A 26,278-nucleotide genomic window follows, 5' to 3' on the forward strand; every position below is an offset into this window, starting at 1 on the left:
AACCAATCAATAGGGAAATTGAAGAGTAAGGATGATCAATAAGAAATTCTTGCCTCATGTAAAAGAAGAAAAAATGTTGATATATATAGCAAAAGTCCAAAATATATTAATTTATGTTGATTAGGTACAGTGACCAATTTCTGTGAGACATTAAGTCCCAAAATCTCGTTGAATATTTTATCATACTAGTCAGTAAATAGAAGGTAACCCAAGATTTCAATAAAGAAGAAGACCAAAGAAAATGCCAAAATCTCTGTCAGAATATAAAAAGAAATTGATGATCATGCAAGAACAAAATAACAAGAACTAAAAAAGCTTCCTGGCAAAATGATAAAGGACATATTCCAAAATGAGGGGTTCTGAAATCAGTTTGACACTTTTTCATGCAAACAGAAAATTAGAACTACCAATTCAGTCTTTCTAAAATGTGTCTGACATATGAAGAAATGACTAGAAATGCTAATCCCAATTTCAGGAGAACTGAGAATACCAACTGTTGCTACAAATTGCACACACAAAAACAGCATGAGAAGTTATGAATTTTCTGATCATGAAAATTTAATAGTTGATGGTAGCAGGTGAAGTTCAATGCCATATAATATGACAATCCTTTCATGAAAGAAAGTCAATCAAATGAAGAAGACACTCATGTCAAAGTTTCTCACCAACAGGAAAAATTATGCTGTGGAAAGAAAAGGAAATAGTGACTTGGGCGGCAACCATTATCTCACAAAATTGCTAATCTGCTAGTGGCACATAAAACCCAAGCACAACCTTGCAATTATTTAGGCAAGCATCATGTTGATGCGTCTTCTATTCAGATGAACCTTTTTTTTTTCTGGCATTTAAATTTAACTAGTCTATGCATAAGTACAAAGAAAATAAGCTTTGGTAAATAAGTGTTTACCCATGTCAAAAATCCAACCCCATCCTTCCATAACAATGTGTCTTGGCACATGCCTGGATGTGATCAGCATGGAATCTTATCATGCCAACTGGACAGGACATGCTTGGACTGCAAAATACTAATCATTAATTCTTACCGTGTTTGGCGATGTTTGAGCCAACACACAATAATGTAACTCATACTAGGGCAGCCCAGTGCTAAATGCTCCAGCTGTTGTGGGATTTGAGGGTTAATTATGCAGTCCTACCTTCCTAATAAAGTGGTTGTTTCCACAACTTGACCCTAATACTTCACTTTTCATTAGACTGCCTAAAATAATTCTTGCATAACTGAAAACTTCAAATGCATGACAAATCAACATTTACAAACAACAACAAAGTCATTAAATCTCAACTATTTGGGTTTGGTTGCAAGCATCTTTTGTCACTATTGAGATCCATAAAAGATCATATGTTTAGTTAAGTTCAGAGTATATAAATCTTTTTTTTTATGATTTCTACTAGTCCTTCTACGTCTTCCTCTACCTCTCATCATAGCACTAACATTAATCATTTTAACTCTTCTAAGTACTGCCTTTATAGATCTTTTAAGCACATGTCCATACCATCTTAAATGATTATCTATCATTTTATCCTCTATCGAGGCGATACCTAGTGATTCACAAATAATTTTTTTTTTAATCTTTTCTTGTAACTCTATACATTCATCTCAACATTCTCTTTCAGTAATATAAACTTTTTATATATGTTGTTTCGTAACACCCAATACACAGGTCAACGTTTGCTAGACAAAATATAAAAAATAAAAAGGTAAGATTGAACAAGGTAATTAACCTAAGACTCGATATGTGCAAACATGATGATAATCAAGTGTTTTTATCAGGTATATTATCTCTTTACTCAAATTAATGTACTAAACAGTTACCATAGCAGTCAATGAAGACAGTTACAATTGTGCCATGTCACAATACAAATACAACAGCCACAAAAACCATTACTAGAAGTTAAGAACTACATTTAATCTAGAAGATGCATTTATAGGTATTCATCATGGCATTAAAATCAACCTATTCCCCTCAATATCTTCCATAGCTATCTGCATTGCAAATTTGATTTTAGCATCTTCAATTATTTAGTGATTAAGACAATCCTTGGGTGGGGCTATGTGCTGAGAAATTCTCAGATTTCTTCGTCCCAAAGAGTATGAACCAATGTTTTAGAATCCAGTTAGGCTGATATACACCAAGTTACCGGTTCGACCAAATACTAAAATTGAAATGCTAAAGCTCGATACATGATATATTAAGCTCGAATTTTTTTTCTTAATTCAATGATACCAAGCAGTACAGATCAGTATAGTACCCATCAAGGTTCTCAATTTCAATGTGTACCACCAGGTACGGGTAGTATGTATCGGTCCGAGAGGATATTGGTACGTGGACGGCCCTCTACAGGGTGGTACCAATGTTTTGACCTCGTATCATGAAATACGACGTCTGTACCGGGCGATAACAGTTGAAATCCGACCATTATTGAGACGTACCGATCAGTACGCTCCGGATTTCAACCGTTATCGAGGTGTACCAGTCGGTACGACCTAGATTTCGATTGTTACTGAGGCGTACCGGTTGGCACGCCTCGGTATTCTTGAACCGCTACCTACAAATATTTTTGGAAGTTTTTTTTTTTTTTTGGGCATATCGTTGGTACACCTGGCGTACCATTGGTATACCTCGATATGTACTGTATCGAGCAAGGCTCGGTACATTGGTACGAAACGAAATTGAGAACTTTGGCATCCACTACCCGGTATACCGATACCATACCTATCCAACAGATTATTAAAACTCTTATTGAACCGATATAAAAAACTTTGTACAAAAGTAGCAACGACTATACTTCTTATTCCATTTAGTAATATCTTCCATATACTGGCCACTTTAAGTCCTCATACAAAGCAAAACAGCTCTATGGACTTTAACAATGTATCCCACTTCATCTTAGAGGACGGACAACAGAAGGAAAAAAAGATGTAAGTTTTGATTCACTACTATCTTGGTAGAAAATGTGTGCAGAGTTCTCTGCCTGCTAGCCATAAAATTAATGTATGTTTCACTATTATTCTCCATGTTGTACGATCTTATAACACCAGGCACTGCAGTCGTTTGCAAATGAGAACTAAAGTTCACAAACCGATAATATGTACATATTGTAGTAGGATATACCAGATAGGCAGATACTGTAAAACAGCATACCATATATGTATGTACTAAAACACAATGAACCAATTAAATAACAGAAATAGCATTACCTGTTACAGCCTTTCCCAATATTAGAAATTGTAAAAGCATCCATTGAATATGAAAATTCACTTCGAGAATGGCCATCTTGACAAGTAAAGTTCACAGGTACAAGTATCAGCAACCCAATTATTGAGCAAACTGTGAAAAGTTTAGTTCTACAAAGTAAGAAAGATGATGTATTAGTGCAATGAATCATATAGATTAAAAAGCAATTCCACTATTTTAACAACATTGAATCCAAAAACATTTGGGAGTATAAAGGCATAAGATCATCCGAGACATAATTGCAAGAAGCCAAGAATATATACAGAAGCATGACATAGTCTAAGAAGATCCGAAACCTTCCACAACCCATTTTTAACTTTCAGAAACCACAATTTCACTATGGATTGTGAGAAAATGTTCCCTAAGTGCATTAAACCCCATATACAAGTAATCCATGTTACGAGACGCAAATCAATGATCTTGTCTGCTGCACTTTTCAGCTTCCAACAGGACATGCTATCTAGTGTCGAGTATGCATAACATTTGTTAACATTGGGTGGAAAGGTCATTTAAGAAATAGTTCAACTATATTGCACACCATACCTACTCTGCAACCAAGATATCCCCATCATGACCCTTCTCTCTTCACATGAAAGAACGATTGTGTTTGCCTACAGGTGTACCAAAACATCAGGCTCACCAACTGACCAACAGCCATTCGTTAATAATAATGTGACTGCTGCAGGCTCCTCAAGCTCCCAATCCTTCGAACCAACTGATATACTCTAGAGATATTTGAGTCTCTCCTAGAGTCAGAAGTCTTTTATTGAGACTAGATGGAGCAAATTACCCCCCTTTTCTTGGCTTTCTAGATTGTGTTAAAAAATGCAATGCTCCCCTCTGCTCTGTCCGTCACTAATCTGATGACAGAGTACAGCATATAGTCTTCAAATATCTTTTTACCACAAAATTTCTGCCACTTCCGATAACTGAATTGAATTATACTTTTAGTCATTATTCTGATTGGGCCCAAGGGGCTTGAATTACTAAAGAAACTATCGTTCACAAACAGTATGTCAGCAAGATTAGGGCCTTTGTTGCCACCTCTCTATGGTTGTTTGAATTGTAACAACTCCATATTTCACAATAGTGGAATCCAAATTTCAACATTAATTTGCAGTACCATTGATGTAAGCAACGAGCAAAACCAGCTACCCTTCATGTCTAAGGAGACACTGACAAAACCATTTCTGTTCATGACTACCTAGCTCTCACGAGTGTATATTTCATGATTGCTCTTTTGGTACAACTAACAACAATACTAGTACAAGTTATATTGTCTATGATTCCAACAACTACTGATGCAGCCTGTTGCTGCTAAAACAGGTATAACGCCCTGACAACTGAGATATGGGCTCCAGAGGACACTACAGGCAAGTTACAAGAACTCAGGAGCAAACGACAGGCGTCCTCAGCTGTGAACTGGACCCTCATTAGCTTCTGCATAACCTATCTTGGGCATGGCACATTCACTAAAGAAAGATAAACAGCAATGAGCATAGTACTGGTTACCCGAATTTGAAGAAGCGGAGGACGACGAGGGCGTCAAGGCCTTGGATGCGCAGGACCTCGTCCTCGGTGACGCGGAAGGCGCGGCTGATCCATGAGGCGGTGGGGCGGAGGCGGGCGAGGGAGAAGGCAGGATAGAGGGGAAGGGCCTCCCGGCGGGCTATTCGACGGGCGAAGTAGACGTTGGCGCTGCAGGGCTGTTTCTTGATGACGGAGAAGAGGGAGAGCACCACCAGCGCCAGCCCTATGTTCATCCCCGCCGACGCCAACAAGCTCGCCGCGTTCATCTCTTCCGATCAATCAATTTGCTAACCTTTCGCCTTCCCCTTCTATTTCGTGGAACCAAAAAAGAGCGATGTGTACGAATTAGTTTCTGTTTGTCAGTTAAATCGAGCAATAGGTTGTTCGAGTCTACACCTGACTAACACGTGGCAATCAATGGGATGTCGAATTGGTCGACGACTCCTAAGAAACCGCCACGTCGTATACTATGCTGTCGCGAAGGAAACGCTTCGCCTATTTAACCCTGAAACATCGGTCGCTTTTGCATGCGGCTTCCGCAACTTGTTATATTATTATAAAGATTTTAATAAAATGAATAGATTTTTAGCGCAACTTGTTATATTGTTATATAATAAAGATTTTATTATATATATATATATAAGGGGGAGCAACAGCAGAGAATCATCCCAGTATTTCTTGACGACTGACAAGCCACAATTCTTTATCAATATCTGATGCATAATAAACATAATGATTACAAAAGGACTCCTCTCTTGAGCAGACCTGAAAGCTAAAAATCATCTACAAAAGTACAGCTTTTGATCTACAAGAGAAATAGATCAAGAATAACCAAGAAAGGCACTGAGCTCGAACATTACATGTAATCGATTCTGAATCAATGAATCATAAGCCAAACACAACTTAGATCGCCCACGGATCATCCGGTGGGCAAGTCTGGCCGCGATGCATCACATTTAATTGTGTCGATGCAACTATATATATACATACATGCCGAGATGCAAAGCAAGCAAAGGCCAAACATGTTACAGGGGAGGAAGTTTTGGACGTAAATATGATCAAGTGTCTTCTGAAAATACTTTGTAAATGAAGTCGCGGAAGCGTTTGGAGTACTGCTTCGGATCAACAGCTGATATCGAGGTTGGATCATACTGAATGGACTTGTAAGCATGTTCGAGCTTTTTGCTGATATCGTAATCCTGCAGAATATCTATGATGCCAAAATACAGAATCACATCATAGAACTCGCCCGTTGGTTCCATAACTAGCAAGGATTCACCCTCATTCCTCACTATTTGTTCAACCCTTGCTGGCATATTTACGCCTAGTTTTGTTGAAGGCAATCTGCATTTTCACGACGATGAAAAGAATCCTGAAACCTTATTATGTACACAAAATGATCGACAAGTCCTCGCATCATACCGTATCAAATCCCAAAGAAACTCATCCATGTCTACTCTTGACAGGCGGAGGGTTGCATCGTTCGTATCGTCGACTTCAGAGGAAGCTGTCAGGAAAAAGAGGAGAAAGAAAGATGACATCGTTAGCATCAACTCATCAGTCACAGAGAAAGCTTTTGAGCACCAATTTGAGTTGGAGAATGACCATCAGTTGTCTCCTGCGAGGTCGATGCTTCTCTGAAATGTACTCCCACCAAAAGACTGTAATCCATTATCCTCTCCTGCTCCAGGAACTCGCAGTCTTTATCGACTTGCCTGCAGGAGGAGAGCGTAAGCTGGCTCAAAGAAATGGAAGACCAGGTGAATGGGAGGAATCAGCACACCAAGACATGAACACCTGTGGAATTCCTGAAACCAGGAGTTCTGCAGCCGGAAAATTAAGTTGAGATCGAGGTCCTTCAGGGTGGTGGTCTCGTCAATCTCCGCCTCGGGCTTGTCCGTCATGCGTCCATGGGAGGACCCTTTGAGGTCGAAGCGCTTATGAATAGGGTGCTCCGAGCAAAACAGGTTGCCCATTATGACGAACCGGACCTAATACATTTGGTTTGGCGAGGCATTAGAGGTTTGGCTTCACTGAGCTGACATCGAACTTGAAACCAACCTTTCTCTGGGCAGCCCCAGTTAGCTTTACGCAGTGCAGACCGAAGAACTTGGTGACCAGAGTGTTCTCAAAAGCTCGGAAATGGTTGTAGTAGGCTGGAAGCATCCGGAGAAGCACCTGCAACAAGCGTAGATAAGACAGACGTGCATTGCTGACACTCAGAATAGCAGAGCACGCACTCACTTTCACTTCCGACTTCTTCATCGTTTTTATCATGTATCGATCATCATTTGTGAGGTAAAAGAAGCTGCCACTCTTCCCCGGGGACGAGAGCTCGCGAAGGGCGTCGTTTCCGCAGATCGACATCATGTAGTCGGCTGGGTCAACCATGAATAGCTTGCGAAGCGTTCTGAACATCCATGTTCAAGAGGGGAAAGATGAGCTTGCTCACACATGAGCCGAAAGAGAAAGAGAGAAGCCATGGCAAGAGACCTGAAGACCAGTGGGCAGTAGTCCTTCCACTTGAACTCACAAGATTGGTGTGGGGGTGTTTGTTTCGTTCCTTCGGGAGGAAACCTCGTCCATATCTTCTCCTTTGGATCGAAGACTGACGTTTTCAGATCAAGTGTTTTGGGTTCAGGTAGCCTCCCTACTGCATGTCTGCCAACGACAGAGTCGTCATGATATGAAGACATCAAAGACGACAAGATTATGAGCTAAACAAATAGCAATAAAGCACTTCAGATCAAAGTACCTGACACCAAGCTGGAGATTGAGCATGAGTTCATAGTTCTTGTGCCCCTTTGAGATCGCCTCCCCCTGCTTCTTCATCTCCCTGGGCGTCCACTTTATCGGCTGCTGGATTCTCCCCACCGCCTTCGACTCCGCGTCGTCGAATCGAAGGCCACCAAGAATGTCATCCACCGACACCTCCGCTTCTCCCTCGATTCCGCCTTCGTTCTCGACGCCACAATCGGTAAGCTCGTCTGTGTCCCATACCCCGTTGTTGTTCCACGTACCGATGACAGTGTTTGCATGGCGATTTGAACATCTCGGCACACCCCCTGTCGAGACGACCTCCACCGAGGCTCTTCTCCTAGGCCGCGAATCTGTCGACTTGGAGAACCTCAAGGCTGCCTGCTTTTGCAGCAAGTCGGATCTGCCCGACCGGTTGACTGCCTTCTGCGGAGGAAGCGCGGATGCATTGTCGCCCGTGGAGACCTTGCAATCTCCGAGATCGACAGAGAAAACTCCATGAGGATCCCGGGCAGTGGGGGAAGATGCGGTCGGCGAAGGGTAGTAGACGCCCTTCTGCTGAAGGCTGCCGTTCTCCTTGCTCCAATGCCCGACGTAAACGCCTCCGTCGGCCCAACGGAAGCTCCCGTCACCCTTGGGGAGTCCATTCTCCCACCCTCCCTCGTACCGGTTGCCGTTCGCCCAGACGAGGGTTCCGTGGCCGTCAATGGCGCCCGCCCGCCACTGCCCGTCGTATTCGTTCCCGTTCTTCCAGACGTACCTTCCATGGCCATCTTGAACGCCGGAGCGCCACTCGCCGTCGTAGTAATCGCCGTTGGCGTAGGACTTCACCCCGTGGCCATGCTTAAGGTTCACGGACCAGGTGCCGCGGTAGGTGTCGCCCAAGGAGCCCGTGTACGTGCCAGAGCCTTCCATGAACCCCGACTTGAACTCCCCCTCGTAGGTGCCGCCGGAGGGCCACGAGAACGTGCCCTTCCCCATGGTCTTTCCGTGGTGCCACTCGCCCATGTACATGCAACCGTCGGTCCAGAGGTACTTGCCGGTGCCGTGGGGCAGGTTGCCGCACCATTGCCCAGAGTAGAAGTCTCCGTTAGCGAGGACGCGCTCGGCGTGGTAGATCTCCTCCTCGCTGTCCGCGGGCAAGAGGTCCGTCGGGGCGGTGGCAGCGGACGGGAGATCGCCGCATGACTCGGGGGTAGCGAGTGCGCCATCGGGGACGTCAGTGGGGAGAACCGACATAGGGTGGGAAGACAAGGTTGTGATGGCGGGTGGCTTGCCGCTGCTACTAGGGCTTGTGGTTGGTGGACTCCCGATCCTCGGGAAGTTGGTCATCCTGAAACATTCTCCAACTTCGCCTCTTCTTGTTCTTCTTCTTCTTCTCCTCCTCCTCTTCCTCCTCCGTCAATATGCTTTCCGCTAATTTGCCATCATTTTCCAGATTTGTTTGCTTAATCCTAATCTTTTCTTTTTCCACTTGAAGAAAAGATTATTACACAGAGTAGTAGAGGAGGAAATGCATGGGTTTGTGTCGCTTGAAGAGTAGGAGGTCTGGCTGGGGCTCCGGGTAGAGCTCTCAGACCAAACACATGGAAGGAGCGAAGAGGAGGAAGTCATATCCATCGTTCCTTAGTTTAAGGTGCTTTAGACGATGGTCAGAGGAAGGAGGGAGGGGAATTATTTGGGGAGAGGAGAGCGGATCCGAAGAAAGAGGTCGATGCATCGTAGCTCTTTGTTATCAAGTATTGGCAACAGATCGTGAGGTTTCAATGGGAGTGCAGATGCACGTAATGGAATATACATAATTGTAAATAAAATAAAAATTAATAAAAATATAATGGAATTATGGATGAGAGTACTATCAATTTAAGCTAATTTTGACGAAATATATGTGTTATGCAACGCATAACAATGACAAGGACAACTTCATAAACGGGGAAAGAGAGGATTAAAAATCAGAATATGGGTGTTACAATGGGTATAACATCATCAAACAAAACCTTTTATGGAAAACATAAGCAAAAGAAAAAAATACCAAAAATATCATTTTTTTTAACTACCAAAATTTCAAGAAAAATTTTGCTTTTTATTTTTTGTACCTTTATCTAACTTCTTTGTATCTACTCTCTTATCAACTGGTTTAGCTTTAAAAATCAAAATTAGGTGATCTTTATTCAATATGTATCTTTTAATATAGGGTAATTTATAAATAAAAGTTTTTTATTTTAAGAAATTCTCATTTAACATCTATTTTTTCAAAAATCTTCGTAGAGCTTTTTTTCCTGAAAGATAATTTTGCTCCTTGCCTTTACTTTGGAAGCCACAACCTCCACCCTTGGTCACTAGCACTTTCATCTCTCTGGTCATATCTGTCTCTCTGGTCATATCTGTCTTGACTCCTATCATTGGTCATCTATGCTTTTATATTGGACCCTTAGTCGCCTTCATATGTTGGGCCTCATTCTCGTTTGCCATTAGTGATTTTTACCTCTGCACTCAACCGCGATCATCTTTGTCCCATTGTCTCCATACCCTACTAATCATCGACTCCATCCCACACCACTATTCTCACTTGCCCGTTTTATCGTTGTCATTCTTGCTCGTGACCTTTTTTATCAAGTTCGATGATGTGGATGATGAAGACAACAAGGGGGTTGAGTGCTCTCAACCGTAGCCCTCACTTATTCTGTGGATAAAATTATTTTTGAGAGAAAAGAGATACTTTTTAAAGTTTTTTGAAAAAGATGACACTAACTTGACAATTTCTCAAAATAAGATTTTTTAAAATTATCCTTTAATATATATCATACTAAAATTAAAATTATCTTGGTTGTCATTAAATGCTTATTCTGCATGAAAATTTGGAATGGCATTCAGTAACATTTATTAATTTTAGTAGGGTATCTATAATTCTTTTATGCGAATCCATAGAAGTTTATTATTTTTGTATTGATTCGAAGTTTAAATTTTATGAATAATAGTAGTAATACATACGAGTGGAGGTTTAAACACAAAATATTCCAAATTAATAATATACCTTCTCATTTTTTAAAGAAAAATTGAATTGTGCCAACTATATCAGGTGCAACGCACGTGACTCTGATCACCTACTACTCCAAAACGTTAGGAGGCGGGGGCGGCCGTCCTGATTGCCACGTGTTCCCCTTGTGTCCCATTCACCGTTCTTGAAGCGTTACGCACCCTCCATCTGCCGGTGCAAGAATGTGGCGCCAAACGGGGGCCACCGTGGGGCCTGCCTCTTTGCAGGTACGTGGATTTGATGGTGAGTCTTCTTGCGTGAAGCTAAAAATATCTGCCGTTTATCATCTACAAAGATAAAAGAGTACCATGTCCAAAGTCCACATGGCGCTTCCTCGACATCACCGCCGCTGCACTCTTCTGTGATGTTCTCCGCCACCGCCGCATGTCCTCTTCTCCGCTTCCGCTCCCTCCCGTTCGGTTGCTACATCTCGCCGTCTCGCTCGTACCGCCAGCGCCGCCCCATCGACTGCATCAGAGTCCTTGCCATGGCCGGGTCCTCGACCTCCGCCGCGCCCCATCGCCACACCAACCGCCTCGCCTCCGAGCACAGCCCTTACCTCCTCCAGCACGCCCACAACCCGGTACCCTCTACCCACAGGACCTTTTTCGCTCGTAATTATACTCTGTTCCTCTTCCTTCACTCTTTCTGTCTTCCAATTTGATTACGTTTGATCATTCCGCCTATACCCCGTCGGTGAATGAAACAATTTGACGGCTTCTTGAGTTGTTTGCTCGAGGTGGTTGTCGAATTTGATGTTTTTGTGGTCCAAATCGGTACTTCTCTATCTGATTTCCTCGTGGACATAATTAAAACGCCGGAGCCTAATTGTCTCGCTGTCCTCAAATGATATTTCCTTTTAAATCAAACATTGTTCTCATATGATATGTTTGGTTTCTTGGAGATCCGAGCATTCCGGTGATTACTTGTGATTGCATTTGATTCGCTTTGACGTCATAGATTATGTCTATTCGTTCTGCATGGATAATGCTCGTGCATATATTGTCGACTTCAAGGATGAAACCAAGTAAAACAACTGTTGGAAATTATTTTGGTGAATTATCTTTTGACAGCTGATTCTCTTTTCGTTTCTGCAATTGAAGGTTGATTGGTATCCATGGGGGGAGGAAGCCTTTGAGAATGCTCGTAAAAGAAACGTTCCCATCTTTCTATCAAGTGTGTGCACTTAACTTTAAATCTTCTGAGAAATTTTGCATCTTTAGGATTTCTGTTTGGTCAAAAATCAGTATATCTTCTTATCTTGCTTAACATATTTGTCCTGTTGCGTTTATCTTCTCATCTACTTGCGTTGACCTGGACATTTCGGTTGAAGTTGGATACAGCACGTGCCACTGGTATGCTTTTTCATCGTACTGTCAGTCCTCCCCGTTTTCTTGTATATGCAGTCTTCGTGTCTTCAGCGCACCTTGCACACTGCATGATGTGTTATGTTGGAATCATCTGCGGGGCTGTTTTAATTTCTTACAAGTATTATGTCAAACACCCATAAGGGAACTTAAATAGATGTTCCTTAAAAACACAATATGGAGAACTATGACTAACACAGGGAGAGAGAGAATGCATGCCATTTTGTCGTGGTCTAGTCATAATTATTGGTAGATCCTTGACTTCCAATCTTCTACTATCGTGTTCATTTAAAACATTTCTGAATCCCCTTGGCACCTCCTCTCCAAGCTAGAAAGATAAGATCCTTACAAGAGACATCTTTGTTTTATGCAAGAGCTAATATGAATCTCTTAAGCCTCGGAGCAAATGCATACAACAACAAAAAGTCATATTATCTCAACTATTTCGGGTGGGCTATATTGAATCTTTTCTTATTGTGTTGTGTACAATACAATATCTCTAGTTAATTAAGAGCAATCAATTCTCTTTTTATTGTTTATAATAAAGTCTTCTTAAATCTCCCTCCCTCTCTTGAAATACTAAATATAATCAACTCATCTTTTCTAACAAAATTTTTAGGCCTCATTTGAATATACTGATACAATATTAATTGTTTCTTTATAATTTAATACTCAATAGAGATTACACCTAGTTGAAATTATCTTAGAACACCTTATATCTATCTTAGTATTCTCATTTCAGCTATATGTTCTGCATGTTATTTTTGTTAGTTGTCCAACAACTGAATTTTTCTTGGTCAAACTAGAGTCTTATATAATTCTCATTTTTATCTAAGGAGCTCTTGCAATTATGGATCTGTGAAACCAATAATGCTTTATGGATCTGACTGTTGAGCAGTTAAAAAAAAACATATACAAAAATTTATGTTGTCAAGATGAGAATGTTGAGATGAATATGTAAAGTTATTAGGAAAGATTGAAAAAAAAAAAAATTTATTCATGAATAAATAGGTATTGTTTTGATAGAGGATAAGATGAGAAAAAATTATTTAAGATGGTATAAGCATGTGCTGAGAAAACCTTCGAATGTAGTAGTCAGAGAAGGTGAAATAATTAATGTTAGTGGTATGATGAGAGATAAATGAAGATATAAAAAAACTTAAATAGAAACTATAAACAAAGGTTCAAGTATTTTGAACTTAACTAAACATATGGTTTTTTACAGATCTCACTGGTGCAAAAGATTTATGTAACTAACCCCAAATAGTTGGGACTTACGCCTTGTTATTTAGAATTTGTTTAGAATATCTAAGGGGCACTTGATAATCATACAAAACCGAAGATATCCCTTTCCATTTCTACATACCCACTTTTACTCTATGGATAATATATTTATCAATCTTCTATTCTGTTGAATAATTGAACAAGGGTACCTACAACTTTTATATACCAGAACTTGTTGTCCATCTACAACTGCAATTCTCTTTATTTTATTGAAAGTAAGTTTCATATGCACTTTTAGTCCTGCATAATCTAAAGCTCAAGTTTCTGAGGTTTATTCATAATGCAAGTTAAAATTGTTTCTATATAGACCTTCATCAAAAAAATTAATCTCATCAGCATATAATACATATTATACTTGACTAGTCAGCTCATCTATTACAAATGTAAAAAGCTAAAGACTTGAAGTTGATTGTTGCGGCAACCTTATAACATAAAACTCATTACACTCCCTCACAAATCTAATTCTAGTGCTAAACTATAATTCATATCTTTCATGACATCAATAGTTTTCATTATATTAATTCATTTGTAATTAGAGCAGCCTTGATTATCTCCTTCTATTCTTGTAAATCGGTACCAAAAAGCTTTCTCACAAGTCACCAAATATCTTCTCATTCTTAAAATTTTGCTAAATGAATTAGTTGGCTACCTTTAGGAGACTTTAAAACCTCAATAGGGCTGCCATTAATATCTACATATTTTCATCCTTTTGAAATTGCTTCTGTCTCATTTTCTGTAATTTTATGAAAAAAACTGTGATTTTTAGACTCACTATTTTCTAACTTTAAAGCTAAATTATCTGTAGGAAATTCATTAAATAATATATAGAAATGGTTTTTCAATCTTTCCTTGATCTACATATCATTAACCAGCATCTTTGACCTTCATACTTTATACACCCAAAGTCACTTAAATCCTTGAGAGTTTTTTTCTTTATCTCTGGCAATCTAGACTCTAGAGGATCTCTTTTTTTTATCTTTAGAGTTTAGTACTTATCTTACCATGAAAACTGCATAGTTCTAGAATTTTGTCTTTTGTGCCTTTTTTTAGCTGCAATGTTATATTCTTATAATTTTGCCAACTTTTTAAGACATAATCTTTTTGTAGTAATTGCTTTTTAAATTTACATCCTTACCCTTAGATTCTCCAAGAAACTCCTTTGACATCAGGTCCACATACTATTAATATCGCCCTTTTCTAGGTTTAAACCTCATCTCTATCCTCCTTGCTTTCAAAAAGCCTTACATGACTGGTTGCAATTTGCTAGATGCAAAATTTATTTCCGTCTGCTCCAGATGGAATGTAAAACATTGTTGATGTGTTCTCTTGGTTTTTGTTAATATTCACTGGTCAAAATTCCAGGTGCCATGTCATGGAAGTTGAGTCATTCGAGAGCAAAGAAATTGCCAAAATGCTAAATGAGTGGTTTGTCAGCATCAAGGTGCATATCATTTCATACAATAATTATCTAATGCTCTTTTTTTGTGAAAATTGTAAGTTAGCATATCCAAAATAATTATAATAAAATGAATTTTAAAAATAAAAGGAGAAGAAGTATACTGTATGTTGTGTTCATACATTAGTGCAACCTACTTTATTTTATGACAATTGTCTCATATGTTCAATCTACTTCTTTTGTGCTTTCGGCCACCGTTGTGCTTCAGTTCAGGAACTTCCAAATGTTAATGCTTGCATATCTTGTAAAATACTGGTTCTAATTATTGGTTTTAATAGGTTGACCGTGAGGAGCGACCTGATGTTGATAAGGTAAAAAATTAATGGGTAATAGTTTTCAGTTACCATTATCAGTCAAATCCCTTTTTCACTTTTGAGAATGTTGTGAAGAGATCATTTCATGTGGTTGATGTGTTTACCTTAAGTTATATAATTGTTTTTTCTAGGATCAGTTTAGGTGCTTAAAGCCTTCTCATGTGGATATGCAAATAATTATATTCTCTGAGTTCTCTAATTATGATCATATGCCTTTACAGGTATATATGACCTATGTTTCTGCATTATATGGTGGTGGTGGTTGGCCTTTGAGTGTTTTCCTCTCTCCTAATCTTAAGCCTCTCATGGGTGGGACATATTTCCCCCCTGATGATAATTATGGACGACCAGGATTCAAAACAGTCCTTAGGTACCTGGTCTTGTCTATTGCAGTTAGGATTAAATGACACTAAATTCATGACCTGTTTAACTCGAGTTTTTGTTGTTACTTGTGCCTAGAAAGGTGAAGGAAGCTTGGGAAACTAAATGTGAGATGCTTGAAAGGGGTGGGACTCTTGCAATTGAGCAACTTTCGGAGGCACTTTCTGCAGCTGCTAAATCCACTAAGTTATCAGATGAACTAGCTCAAGCTTCATTAAAAACTTGTTCTCAACAGGTATATTATGGTAAAAATTCAGTTTCTAACTCATGCTTATAATTTTCCAAATGTACTGCATTTTGTGGCATTGTTAATAAATGTATATCTAATGGTCATGAGGTTTAATCCCTTAATCACATCATTCATCCACTATTCATGCTTATGACATGTGACAAGTTGTTGAGCAAGTATGCTTATATTGTCTCACTATTCTTTTTCAGGACATTATATATTAAGCACCTGAATTGACATATATAGTTAGTTCTATGTGAAAATTTTCCTGTATTAAGTGTGTATTCGTGGTTAGAAAATCTGTTTAGTAAATTATAGACTGATATTTAACAAGATTGTCAAAATAATTTTTTTTTCCTTTCTGATGATTTTGAGACTGAATCTTTAATCTTGTTATGAGTAAGACATTTTTTCCTTTGGGTATTGAACCTAATTATCTCTGTCCCATATTTCAAGTCGCCATTTTTCCAATACTTTCTCCAAGGATCTAATTGGGAATAGATGAATCAGATTGCTGAGTTTTCATACTAACTTGTATGCTATTTATATTACCGTTCAGATCATTCTGGATCGAGCTTATTCTTTTTAAGGTAAACTTGAGTTTGCTGAACCACCTTTTTCATCTTGAGTAGTTCAGCAGTTGTATAAGATATTGATGTAGATGCCCTGAAATGGTTTAGACAAATTGATTGTCTTTGCGTAAGAGTTGGAGTCAGGTCTGGTTACTTTTAGGTTTGCGAAGTAATATAATAAAGCTTGCTTGTCATATAGTGTTGTCTTGAGGGTTTCACTTTCTCGATGTCTTGTTTTATCAAGTGCAACTTCCTCTACATGACCACTTTTATTATTGCTTTTACCACTGTTTTGTTGGCTGCCACCGGTGCTGTCACTGTGATCACCACCATTGCTTCTGACTCCGGTATTCATTGTCTCCACCGGCACCATTATGACCATAATGTTCATCATCACAATTGGTTACCACTTGGTCATCAGCATGGTCACAACTACTACCGCAACTACCACCAACCTTCACCTTCACCGTCTTTCTACTACTACCTTATCACTAGTGGTGCTACCAGTACAACCATCGTCATCTATTATTACTGCCACCACCATTGCAGCAACTGCTAGTGCAGCTTGGTCACTACGATCATTACCACCACTGCCATGAGCGTCATTTTTATCCTCCATCACCATTATCATTGTGGCCACTACTGTCATTGCCACCGCCAACGACAATGCCATTGCTGCCGCCATCATTATTAGCATTGGTCTTTGTAATGTCTCACAGACATTACTGGCCATTGTTACCACCACAATAACTGCCAAGACCATCACCATTAGCTGTCGATACCACTCCATAATAGCAGCCAACCCTGTCATTGCCACTGATACCTCCATCACCATGCCTGTTGCCGCCAACTCCACCGTCATTATTGGCACAGTTAATACCAGTGCTTGTCAAGAGGATTCTCTAACAAACATTTGTTTGGTTGAAAACTCACATGGAACACAATACTTATTAACCAGCCATCTTCACTAGTATGCAAATGTCTCTGTGATTCAGTGTCAAAAGGAAGCTTTTCCAAAAGCTAACTCATGTAGTAGTACTGGCAACACTTTTCTTTTAAGTTTTAACAGTATAAGTTTTTTTCTTTAATTTATTATTGTTAGTGACTAAGTTTTGTCATTGCAAGCTCAGTAGTTATGTGATAGTTAAAAGTTATTATCAGACCCAGCTGGTGGGTTAAAATCTTGTTTTTCTAAAAATGAAAAAGAGGAAGTTTCTATGTGGTGGAAGAATCCAACATTCAGAGTCTTGGAGAGGCATGCTAGATGCTTGTACCTTTGGAACAAATTGACATATTTCCCAAGCATAAACTCACTTTTTATCTTGACTTCTGAACAATTTGACTTAGCTATAGTTAAGTCTTTTTTTTTATAGTAATTTTATTTCTAAATTAACATAAAAACTTCTTTGGCCACTATTTGTCGGGTAGAGATTAGGTTTATTAGCCACTATTAAGGTCTCAGTCTGTGTCTCAGCTTCAACAACACTATAAGCAAAACATGAGAGCGAGGTTAATAGACTGTCTAAACACAATAAGGATCCTATTGTACATTATCTGCAGATTGACGGAGGAGATTTGTTTGAAGCATCTTATTTATGAACACCTGTTTTGTCATGCTGCACTGATTAGTTTGTCATTTTCATTTCTTTGTTCTATTCTTCTCCAAGATACCGTCCTATTCATTCTGACACCAGATTATGCCATTTGAATGTTTTTACTAGCTTGCAAGTAGCTACGATCCAAAATTTGGTGGATTTGGTTCTGCTCCAAAGTTCCCTAGGCCTGTGGAAGTCTGCCTTTTGTTATATGAGTCAAAGAAGTTGATGGAGAACGGTAGGCAAAGTGAAGCTAATAAAAACATGCAGATGATATGTAATACCTTGCAGTGCATGGCCAGAGGTGGTATTCATGATCACATTGGAGGTGGATTTCATAGGTACAGTGTGGATGAGTGTTGGCATGGTGAGTACTTAATGATTGTGGTTTGTGGTTTGTTATATATTAGTCTCTTGGTTCCATTGAGTTATAAAATGATTCCAATTTTTACCATGTGTATGATACAAAGAATTAAATGACTGATCGTCATTAAACCTGCGACCTTTATCATATCAATGGCAACATTTTCAATATTGATTGTGATAGTAAGCAAGTTACATGTCATCATGTGTTGAAAAGTATCAATGATACTAATATGCTGGATTTAAGTGGTAACATAAAATATTTTGCATCATTTTCAAGATTTTGAACAATTTATTAGTTAAAATAATTTTTTTGTTATATATATATATATATATATGTATGTATATGTGTGTATATATATATGTATATGTGTATATGTGTATATACATATATATGTATGTATGTCCCATCTCTAATGAATAGCATAGAACTAGCCCCCATAATTTTTAGGGCATGCCTTTTGGCCTCCCCTGCAATGTGGTCATGGGGTATACTTAACCCAATTATAATATTTTATTTTGTCAATCCTCCATAACAATATGCATAAAGGCTTCATGGTAACAATAATCTCAGCCACGGGATCCCAAAATCTGGCATATGATAATATCTGCTTCTTCAACCACTTGTAGTAGGCTAAATAGGCATAACAAGGGGCTCACATATTGGTGGTGAACATAGTTTTGAGCAAGATTTCTTCAGTCCAAGTCCTATATCGATACCAAACTGGTACAAGATCGATACTTTTCAATGTATCGATCACATGATATGCTGGCACACTGATTGGTATGGACCAAATTGAAAGAGGGAGAGAAGAGGAAGAGGAGGTGGTTGAGGAACGGAGGAGAAGATGGTGGCAGAAGAGGACAAGCCAAGGAATAAGAGGAGGTGGAGTACCAGAGATTGAGCAAGAACTGGCAATAGTAGAGGCGACGCAGCAAGGCAGTGGTGACAGTGGGTGGCTGTGCTGAGAGAGATGCCTAAAAGAGAGAATTTGAGGTGAAAAAGGATGAGAGAGAGAGAAGAGCATGCAAGAAGTAAAAATAGGAAAAAATAAATTAAAAAAAGACAAGTGTTAGAATTATAAAAAATAATAATAAAGGTACCTGGTGGTGGGCTTACCTCCCATTGCTGCTGGTTTCATCCATTAGAAAGGTAGCATTTAATGCATATCTCTACCTAGAATTTCTTTATATATATATATATATATATATATTCACTCATAAAGATAGTTTATATATTTGTATCTTGTTACTGAATTGTCATGGCTTCCTTGATATGCAGTTCCACATTTCGAGAAGATGTTGTATGACCAGGGTCAGGTCGCTAATGTCTATTTAGATACATTTTCAATCACAAGAGATACCTTCTATGCATCTATTACTCGTGATGTTCTGGATTACTTGAGAAGAGAGATGATTGGAGATGCAGGTGAAATTTATTCAGCAGAAGATGCTGATAGTGCTGAGCATCATGGTGCTTCAAGAAAGAAGGAAGGAGCTTTTTATGTCTGGACAAGTCAAGAGGTCTGTTTATTTTCTCAGATTAATTGACAGTTGATTTATGATAGAAAGCCAAGTCATGTAACATGCAAATGCTATTATTCCTTGAATGGTTGTCTGGCAAGCAAGATTTCCTTCCTATCATAAACTAGGGATATATTGTCTTCATTACAAAGTAAAGTAACATGAATTGAAGTGTGCACATTATGGATTACAAACACCTTTCTGAAGTTACTATTGAGCATTTTTCAATTGCTAAAGACATTATCTGGGGCAAATTGTTAAAGATAACCTGTGCTAATATCTGAAATTTTGTGATCTATCTCATCAACGGCCTCCTTTTCTCCAGTAGCAATATTTTGCTTTTTCCTAATTATTTCTATTGAATTTCATACAATTATTTGCCATTTATATTTGTTAGTTATATCTTATATTTCTTTGCTTCTCTATGTGCTTTTCTGACAAACAGGAGTCTTGTCGCAAGTGACTTGGGCTTGATAGTTAAAACTACAACGCTGTTTTGCGTTTTAACTGTTGCAGCTCATTTCTCCTATGATATGTTCAATTCCTTATTGTTATTGTTGTTCGACAATCCATGCACTATGTCCTTGTGCTCAAGACCTTATCATTGTTTTGTATATGGAATCTTAATATCACCTTTAAGGTAATCATTGTTTCCATAAAGATTGCTTGCACTGTAAATCTGTTTGTGTCTTTTGCTTTTGATTGGGTAGGTTGTATCTCTATCTCCTTGTTGGTAACATGGAGATGTAGAATCCCTTGTTCATTTTTATATTTTTAAATGCCTAGTAGGTGTTATAGCTCTTCTTCTCATTTTTTCCTTCTTTCTCTCTCTCTCTCTCTCTTCCCACCATCACCACCTCCTCTCCTCCAGTGCCTCCTCCTCCTTTTGATCTTCTGCTTCCGCTTCTTCTTCTTCCACTTCTGCTTCCTTGTCTCTTCCTCTGCCGCCTCCTACTTGCTGCGAGAATCTTCTTCTCCATCTCTGCTCTCTCTCTCTGGTCGTCCAGCCAACTCACACCAACGATATATTGTACAGCACCTGAATGGTCCAGCCACTGACTGGTGTTGGTCGCAGACTAAGAATAACATACTAGAATACACAGTAACATCACCTTTATGACAATGTATACAGCCCCTTAGTTTGGTGAGATCATTCATTGCAAAATTGTACCATGCATAGAACCTGTCACCTTTGCGGCATGCTGTCCTGTTCAATATTCCTAGTTCAGACTTCCAGGTGCATGCACCTGTATTGGTTCTAGACAGAATTGAACATACTCTAACACTGTAATATCACCTGTATGACAATGTGTATAGCCCCTTAGTTTGATGAGATCATTCATTGCAAACTGGTACTGTGAGGAAAACTGTTGCCATTGAAGCTTACTGTCATGTTTAACATTCCTAATTCAGATTCCCCGGTGCATGCACAGAAAAAGAATTGGAAATGTATGAGGATGTCTAACAAATATAAGGTAATATGATGCAAAATATTCATTTTTAATTCTGGCCCATCTCTTCAGGTGATCTAGCATTGCCTCGTGGAGTCTGCTACCGTCTTATACTTGCACTTGTTTGAATGAATAAAATGTTAACAGAATTTGTAACTAGTAGAAGGTTAGATCCCATTGACTGGTTCAAAAATTTATTTTAATGTTAATGGATTATATTGGTGTTCTTTTTTTTCATACAGGACATTGTTTAACTTGTCTTTTTTTTTTTGCTTTAATTGTCGTTATGTCACTAATATTCTCAATTTCTGCTAAAGGTTGAAGAGCTGCTTGGAGAATATGCAAATTTGTTCAAGGACCATTATTATATAAAACCGTCAGGAAATTGTGACCTTTCTAGAATGAGTGATCCTCATAATGAATTTAAGGGCAAAAATGTGCTTATAGAGAGAGAAGATATTCCCTCCATGGCATCAAAGTGGGGAAAGTCTGTGGATGAGTACTGTCATATTATGGCAGAATGTTGTAAAAAACTATTTGATGTGAGATCAAAACGGCCAAGACCACATTTGGATGATAAGGTCTCAGATTTTTATTTTCTCATGCTCGAATCCTTTGTCATTCGTGAAATTATGACTATGAACTTGTAGTCTCTAGCAAAGCTTCTGAATAAACCTGGTGCATTTTTCAGGTAATTGTTTCATGGAATGGGCTTGCAGTGTCTTCGTTTGCAAGAGCTTCTAGAATACTCAGAACAGAACCGAAAGGAACCAAATATTATTTTCCAGTGGTTGGATGTGATGTAAGCTCACCTCTTTCCAGTCACTTCTCAGCATGATATTAGTTTTCTTGCATGTCTTTTGACATCTTCTAGGTTACCTTGGGTTCTGTCATATAAATGTTCTGTAATTTTCATATATCAAAATGCATGCAATCATAAAACTACTTGTGCAGTTGCTCAGAATACAATCGAATTGAAAACTAATTTTTTGGTGCATATAAATTAAGTTTATGAATTGTCATATATATGTTGGGAAGTAAAGAGGAGAGCATGATGCAACACAGTGAGCTAATGAGGCCGTGAGAATATTCTTTTAAGAGACACTTACTGCTTTTTTATTAGGAGTTCAGTTATTTCTATGTCAAGTTGTAAGTATTCTTTGACATATGCATGTATTCTAATGTTATTTTGCTTCAATTTGAACTCGTCAATTCTTAGCTTCTGGATAAATTTCACCAAGGAAGGCGACATATTAGTTGTAACATATCTCCAAGCAATTGTCATCTGGCATAACTTATCTAGATCTACTTAGATGTTCATGCTGACCAATTGGTATTATTGACTGTTAGAGCTTTCAGTCTAGACATACCATTTTTAACCAACAACCAAAGTGTGAATGTGTACTGGACAATAGTTAAATGCAACTGATGCTTAGGCATAAGTAACATGCTTCTGCCAGGTTCATGTAAGCGGAGCCAGTATATTAAGGAATGTGTGGCCATCTCTCCCACTGTTGATGACATGCCTCCCCCTCCTCGCTCTCTCGCTATTGCTCTCCTTCTTTCTCCTCTCCTTTGCGGTCTCCCCATGCCAAGCCTCCTCGACAGCTCCCTTGCCCTCCTTCCTACTCCTCATCCTCCTCGTCCCCTCCCCTAAAGCTCCGCTCCCCTCCTAAAAAAGGCCTCACCTTCAATCAACAACCTCCCCAGATCCCGATACCCTTCTCCCTCTCCCTCCTCCCAATCAGAGTGAAGGTTCACTAATATAATACATTTTACAAGATGAACCATTGTTGTTGAGAGAACTCTTTGGTATATCTTGACAATCAAGAATCATCAACTTTGTTGAACTCTAAGATGTTAAAAGCATGTCTAGTTATGTATATTCTCAAGAGTAGTGAAAGAGTAAATCTGAATACCTTTCTGTTTAATGATACGTTGGCCTGACATTATGAAGTTCCTGTGTCTTAAATCTTTCATCTTGATGTTTTATGTCACAAAAAGATGTTGAAAAATGCCAATTCTAGCCAGTTCAATTGAATGTTTTATGATTTAAATACCTGAATAATGCACACCTCATTAGCATTTCTGGAATTTAGTTGATACCTGAACATTCTTGGCATGCTACATGTGTTATCAACATTCAAGAATATTCAAACTTGTTCAACAAGTAATAACCTATGATACTAATTGTTGTTAAGTTGCTTCTCTTTGCAGCCAAATGAGTACCTCGAAGTTGCAGAAAAAGCTGCTTCTTTCATTAGGAGAAACCTATATGATTTGAGCACACAAAGGCTACAACATAGCTTCCGAAATGGTCCATCAAAAGCACCTGGTTTTCTTGATGATTATGCCTTCCTGATCAATGGTTTGCTAGATCTTTATGAGTTTGGTGGTAAGATTGACTGGTTATCATGGGCAATTGAATTACAAGCTACACAGGCAAGTAAATTGTCTTTGGCTTGATATTGTCTATGGCTGCATTATTGATGTAAATTAACACAAGGCACCTTTGACAGGATAAGCTATTTCTGGACAGAGAAGGGGGAGGCTATTATAATACTCCAGGGGAAGACCCTTCTGTCTTATTGCGCATAAAAGAAGATCATGATGGAGCAGAACCATCTGGGAATTCAGTTGCAGCAATCAATCTGATAAGGTTGTCATCTATCATTTCTGGTGCAAGGTCTGAAGATTATAGACGGACAGCTGAGCATCTTCTGGTAAATTTTTTTTTGTATTAATCGGTTGACGTTATCATTGCTTTGTTCATTTCGAGGAAATAGTCTTTCTGCTGATCACATAGCTCTAGTATGAGCTTCTGTAAGTCTTGGAAAAAAGTGGTTCAAAATAGGCATCAGTCATTTACTAATTTTAGAACTTGATTCAGAAAGTTGTGGTCCTGGCCAAGCTGTGAAAGGGCTGTCACTGTCAGCAATGATGGTGAGAGGACATTAAATTTAATTTTTCTATCCTTGTAGGGAGGGCAAGCCTTGGTACAATGATAAGGTTGCTCTTATGAGACCTGAGAGACCAGGGTTTGAGTCATGGAAATAACCTACTTAAATATTTAAAGATAAGATTGTGTTCATTGACCCACCCTAGACCCTGCCTTGGCAGGAGCCTCGTGCACTGGATACGCCCGTCTATCCTTATAGGGTTAAGTTTAACGAAGTAAAATTGTATGAGCAATTATGTAAAATTTAGTTATAGTGATTGTTGTTGGTCAAAATTGTGCAGCGTTAGTTTGCTAGTTCCAGTATACAGATTGGATATATGCTATAAACAATAAAATTTTAGTGATTGTGTGGAGTATACAAATTAGGGTGCTACAGTGGTCATCATGTTCCCCACAATACTTTGTACAGGCTGTTTTTGAGATGAGGTTAAAAGATCAAGGCATCGCTGTCCCGCTAATGTGCTGTGCAGCTGACATGCTCGCCGTCCAATCGAGGAAGCAGGTGGTCTTAGTTGGTGATAAAGCATCTGCAGAGTTTGATGACATGGTGGCAGCTGTTTTTGCATCATATGATCCCAATAGAACAGTAAATTCTTCTCTTTTCTTTTTCATCTTTGTTTTTGATTAGTCTTTAAGCTTAAACTATCATGTTTTTGTGGTTGTTCTTAAAGAAAATGGAGTTACCATGGTAAGAGCTTGGATAGCCCACTCGGAAAATACAGCTTCCTGAATTTATACATGGAACCTGTTCCAAATTAAGAATAAAAAATTTATTTCAATTACCGATTGATTAGTTATTACTAGTTCAAAGTGGGACTTCAAGACATTTGATGCAAGTGAACTTGTGTAGGAGTTTAATCCGGGTCATGGGTCGTCATACTGGATTTTAGTCATATTTATCACTGTTCTAGAATTTTCTGAAGGACTTTTCCTTGAAACTGTAGCAATGTTTCTCCTCTATCTATTAATTGCAGCATTTTGTATTGTTGGTTTCTCAGCAAAATAGCCTCTGTATCACTTAGTTTCGTCCACACAAGTGCCACTTCACCATGCATATAATTCTCGTTATCTCAAGTCCTGATTTATCGAGGATTGAAAATTTTGATGAGATCTATGAACGATAAGGATCGAAGTTGGGTAGACCAAAATTTTGGATTATACAGTAGCAATGATTTCTCAGTTTACGAGATGATATATTGTGATGTCAAGTAACTCGCTGATGCTGAAACAACCCTAAGAGGGTGAGTTAGCGATGTCAGCTTTAGCGTAATATAGTATAGTGCATGATGGTGCTTACATTCCTCAAAAATTGCAGGTGATTCAAATAGACCGCAGCAGCAAAGAGGAGATGGAGTTTTGGGAAAACTGTAACCCCAACATCGCACGAATGGCAAAGAGTACTGTGGAAGACAAGCAGGCCGTCGCTCATGTGTGCCAGGACTTCGTGTGCAGCCCTCCGGTCACCGACCCAGATGCACTGAGAGCCTTGCTTGGCAAAGCGTGAGGTCTGCCTCATCCTGTACAAGCCATAGGTAGTCTGCCATGTTCATGAAGACCGTGCTGCTGTGGTGGCTGTTAAAGCTTGCAGAAACAAGTGCGATGATGGCAGTTGTAGATGAACTTGCCATGTGAAGAGATGATGCAAAGCGAAAGAGAAACTGTGTTTAATTTGGTCTCCCGTCGAAATGGCTTGAGTTAGAATCCCGTTGCATGATTGATAGATTGTGATAGGGAATCTATTGTCAGTAGACATGTTATTGCAATGTGAGATCCAAGTCATTCTTAATCCATCTGTTTGTATGAACGAAGATTAAAGTAGGAAAAAATTTTCTTCTCATAAAGGCAATCACAAGTTTCCTTCTCATTTATGATAACAATGAAAGTCTTTTTGCCTCTAGCTCTTTTGTTCTCATCTTCATCAATTTCTCATACAACATGAAGAAGCACCAGAAGCTATCGCTCTTACGCAAGAATGACTTTGCCACCGGCCTCGGACTATCGAAGGTGATCTCCGAGACGATGTTGAATTTTATCTCTAGCGAAGTGAGGGAAGGGGAGATCTTTATGGTGTTGGGTATGAATGATCCTGGCAAGTTCACTCGGATCGATGACCTCGTGAATCACAACGTGGCGGAGAGCCTATAGGGTCCCATCACACTCAACAATAAGAAGCTCGAGAGGTAGCTTCTCAAGGTGATCTCCGCT

At 39.0% G+C, this 26,278-nt stretch overlaps 2 protein-coding genes and 1 pseudogene across 2 annotated transcripts in view; 1 reads left to right on the forward strand and 2 right to left on the reverse strand.

The window, feature by feature from the left end:
* LOC103971556 (CSC1-like protein At3g54510) overlaps positions 1-5,108 on the reverse strand; it is a 36,802-nt gene extending 31,694 nt beyond the window's left edge. Inside the window, exons 1-2 of the mRNA XM_009385609.3 lie at positions 4,767-5,108; positions 3,218-3,364 (exon numbers count right to left, since the gene is read on the reverse strand). Of these exons, the coding sequence (XP_009383884.2) occupies positions 3,218-3,364; positions 4,767-5,050 (431 nt within the window). The 5' untranslated portion in view covers positions 5,051-5,108. The remainder of the gene's footprint in view (positions 1-3,217; positions 3,365-4,766) is intronic.
* Positions 5,109-5,730: 622 nt separating this feature from the next.
* On the reverse strand, positions 5,731-9,025 carry LOC135596625 (phosphatidylinositol 4-phosphate 5-kinase 6-like; annotated as a pseudogene).
* A 1,855-nt stretch (positions 9,026-10,880) lies between these two features.
* On the forward strand, positions 10,881-25,970 carry LOC135597366 (uncharacterized). The gene is made up of 15 exons (XM_065090216.1): positions 10,881-11,161; positions 11,682-11,754; positions 11,912-11,933; positions 14,592-14,670; positions 14,964-14,996; positions 15,221-15,369; positions 15,459-15,615; positions 17,903-18,143; positions 19,422-19,663; positions 21,432-21,695; positions 21,806-21,916; positions 23,332-23,556; positions 23,634-23,837; positions 24,483-24,659; positions 25,389-25,970. Exons 1-15 carry the CDS (start codon positions 10,943-10,945, stop codon positions 25,575-25,577), a joined length of 2,385 nt encoding a protein of 794 aa, XP_064946288.1. The 5' UTR covers positions 10,881-10,942; the 3' UTR covers positions 25,578-25,970.
* Positions 25,971-26,278: the final 308 nt, after the last annotated feature.

The sequence above is a fragment of the Musa acuminata genome, chromosome BXJ1-11 (assembly GCF_036884655.1).
Source record: "Musa acuminata AAA Group cultivar baxijiao chromosome BXJ1-11, Cavendish_Baxijiao_AAA, whole genome shotgun sequence".
NCBI classification, from domain to species: domain Eukaryota; kingdom Viridiplantae; phylum Streptophyta; class Magnoliopsida; order Zingiberales; family Musaceae; genus Musa; species Musa acuminata.

Coding starts and splice junctions, on each gene's coding strand:
- LOC135597366 (XM_065090216.1), top strand. CDS start 10,943: ATGTTCTCCGCCACCGCCGCATGTCCTCTTCTCCGCTTCCGCTCCCTC. Junction 11,755..11,911: donor CGTTCCCATCTTTCTATCAA/GTGTGTGCACTT, acceptor TTTCGGTTGAAG/TTGGATACAGCACGTGCCAC. Junction 14,671..14,963: donor AGTGGTTTGTCAGCATCAAG/GTGCATATCATT, acceptor TGGTTTTAATAG/GTTGACCGTGAGGAGCGACC.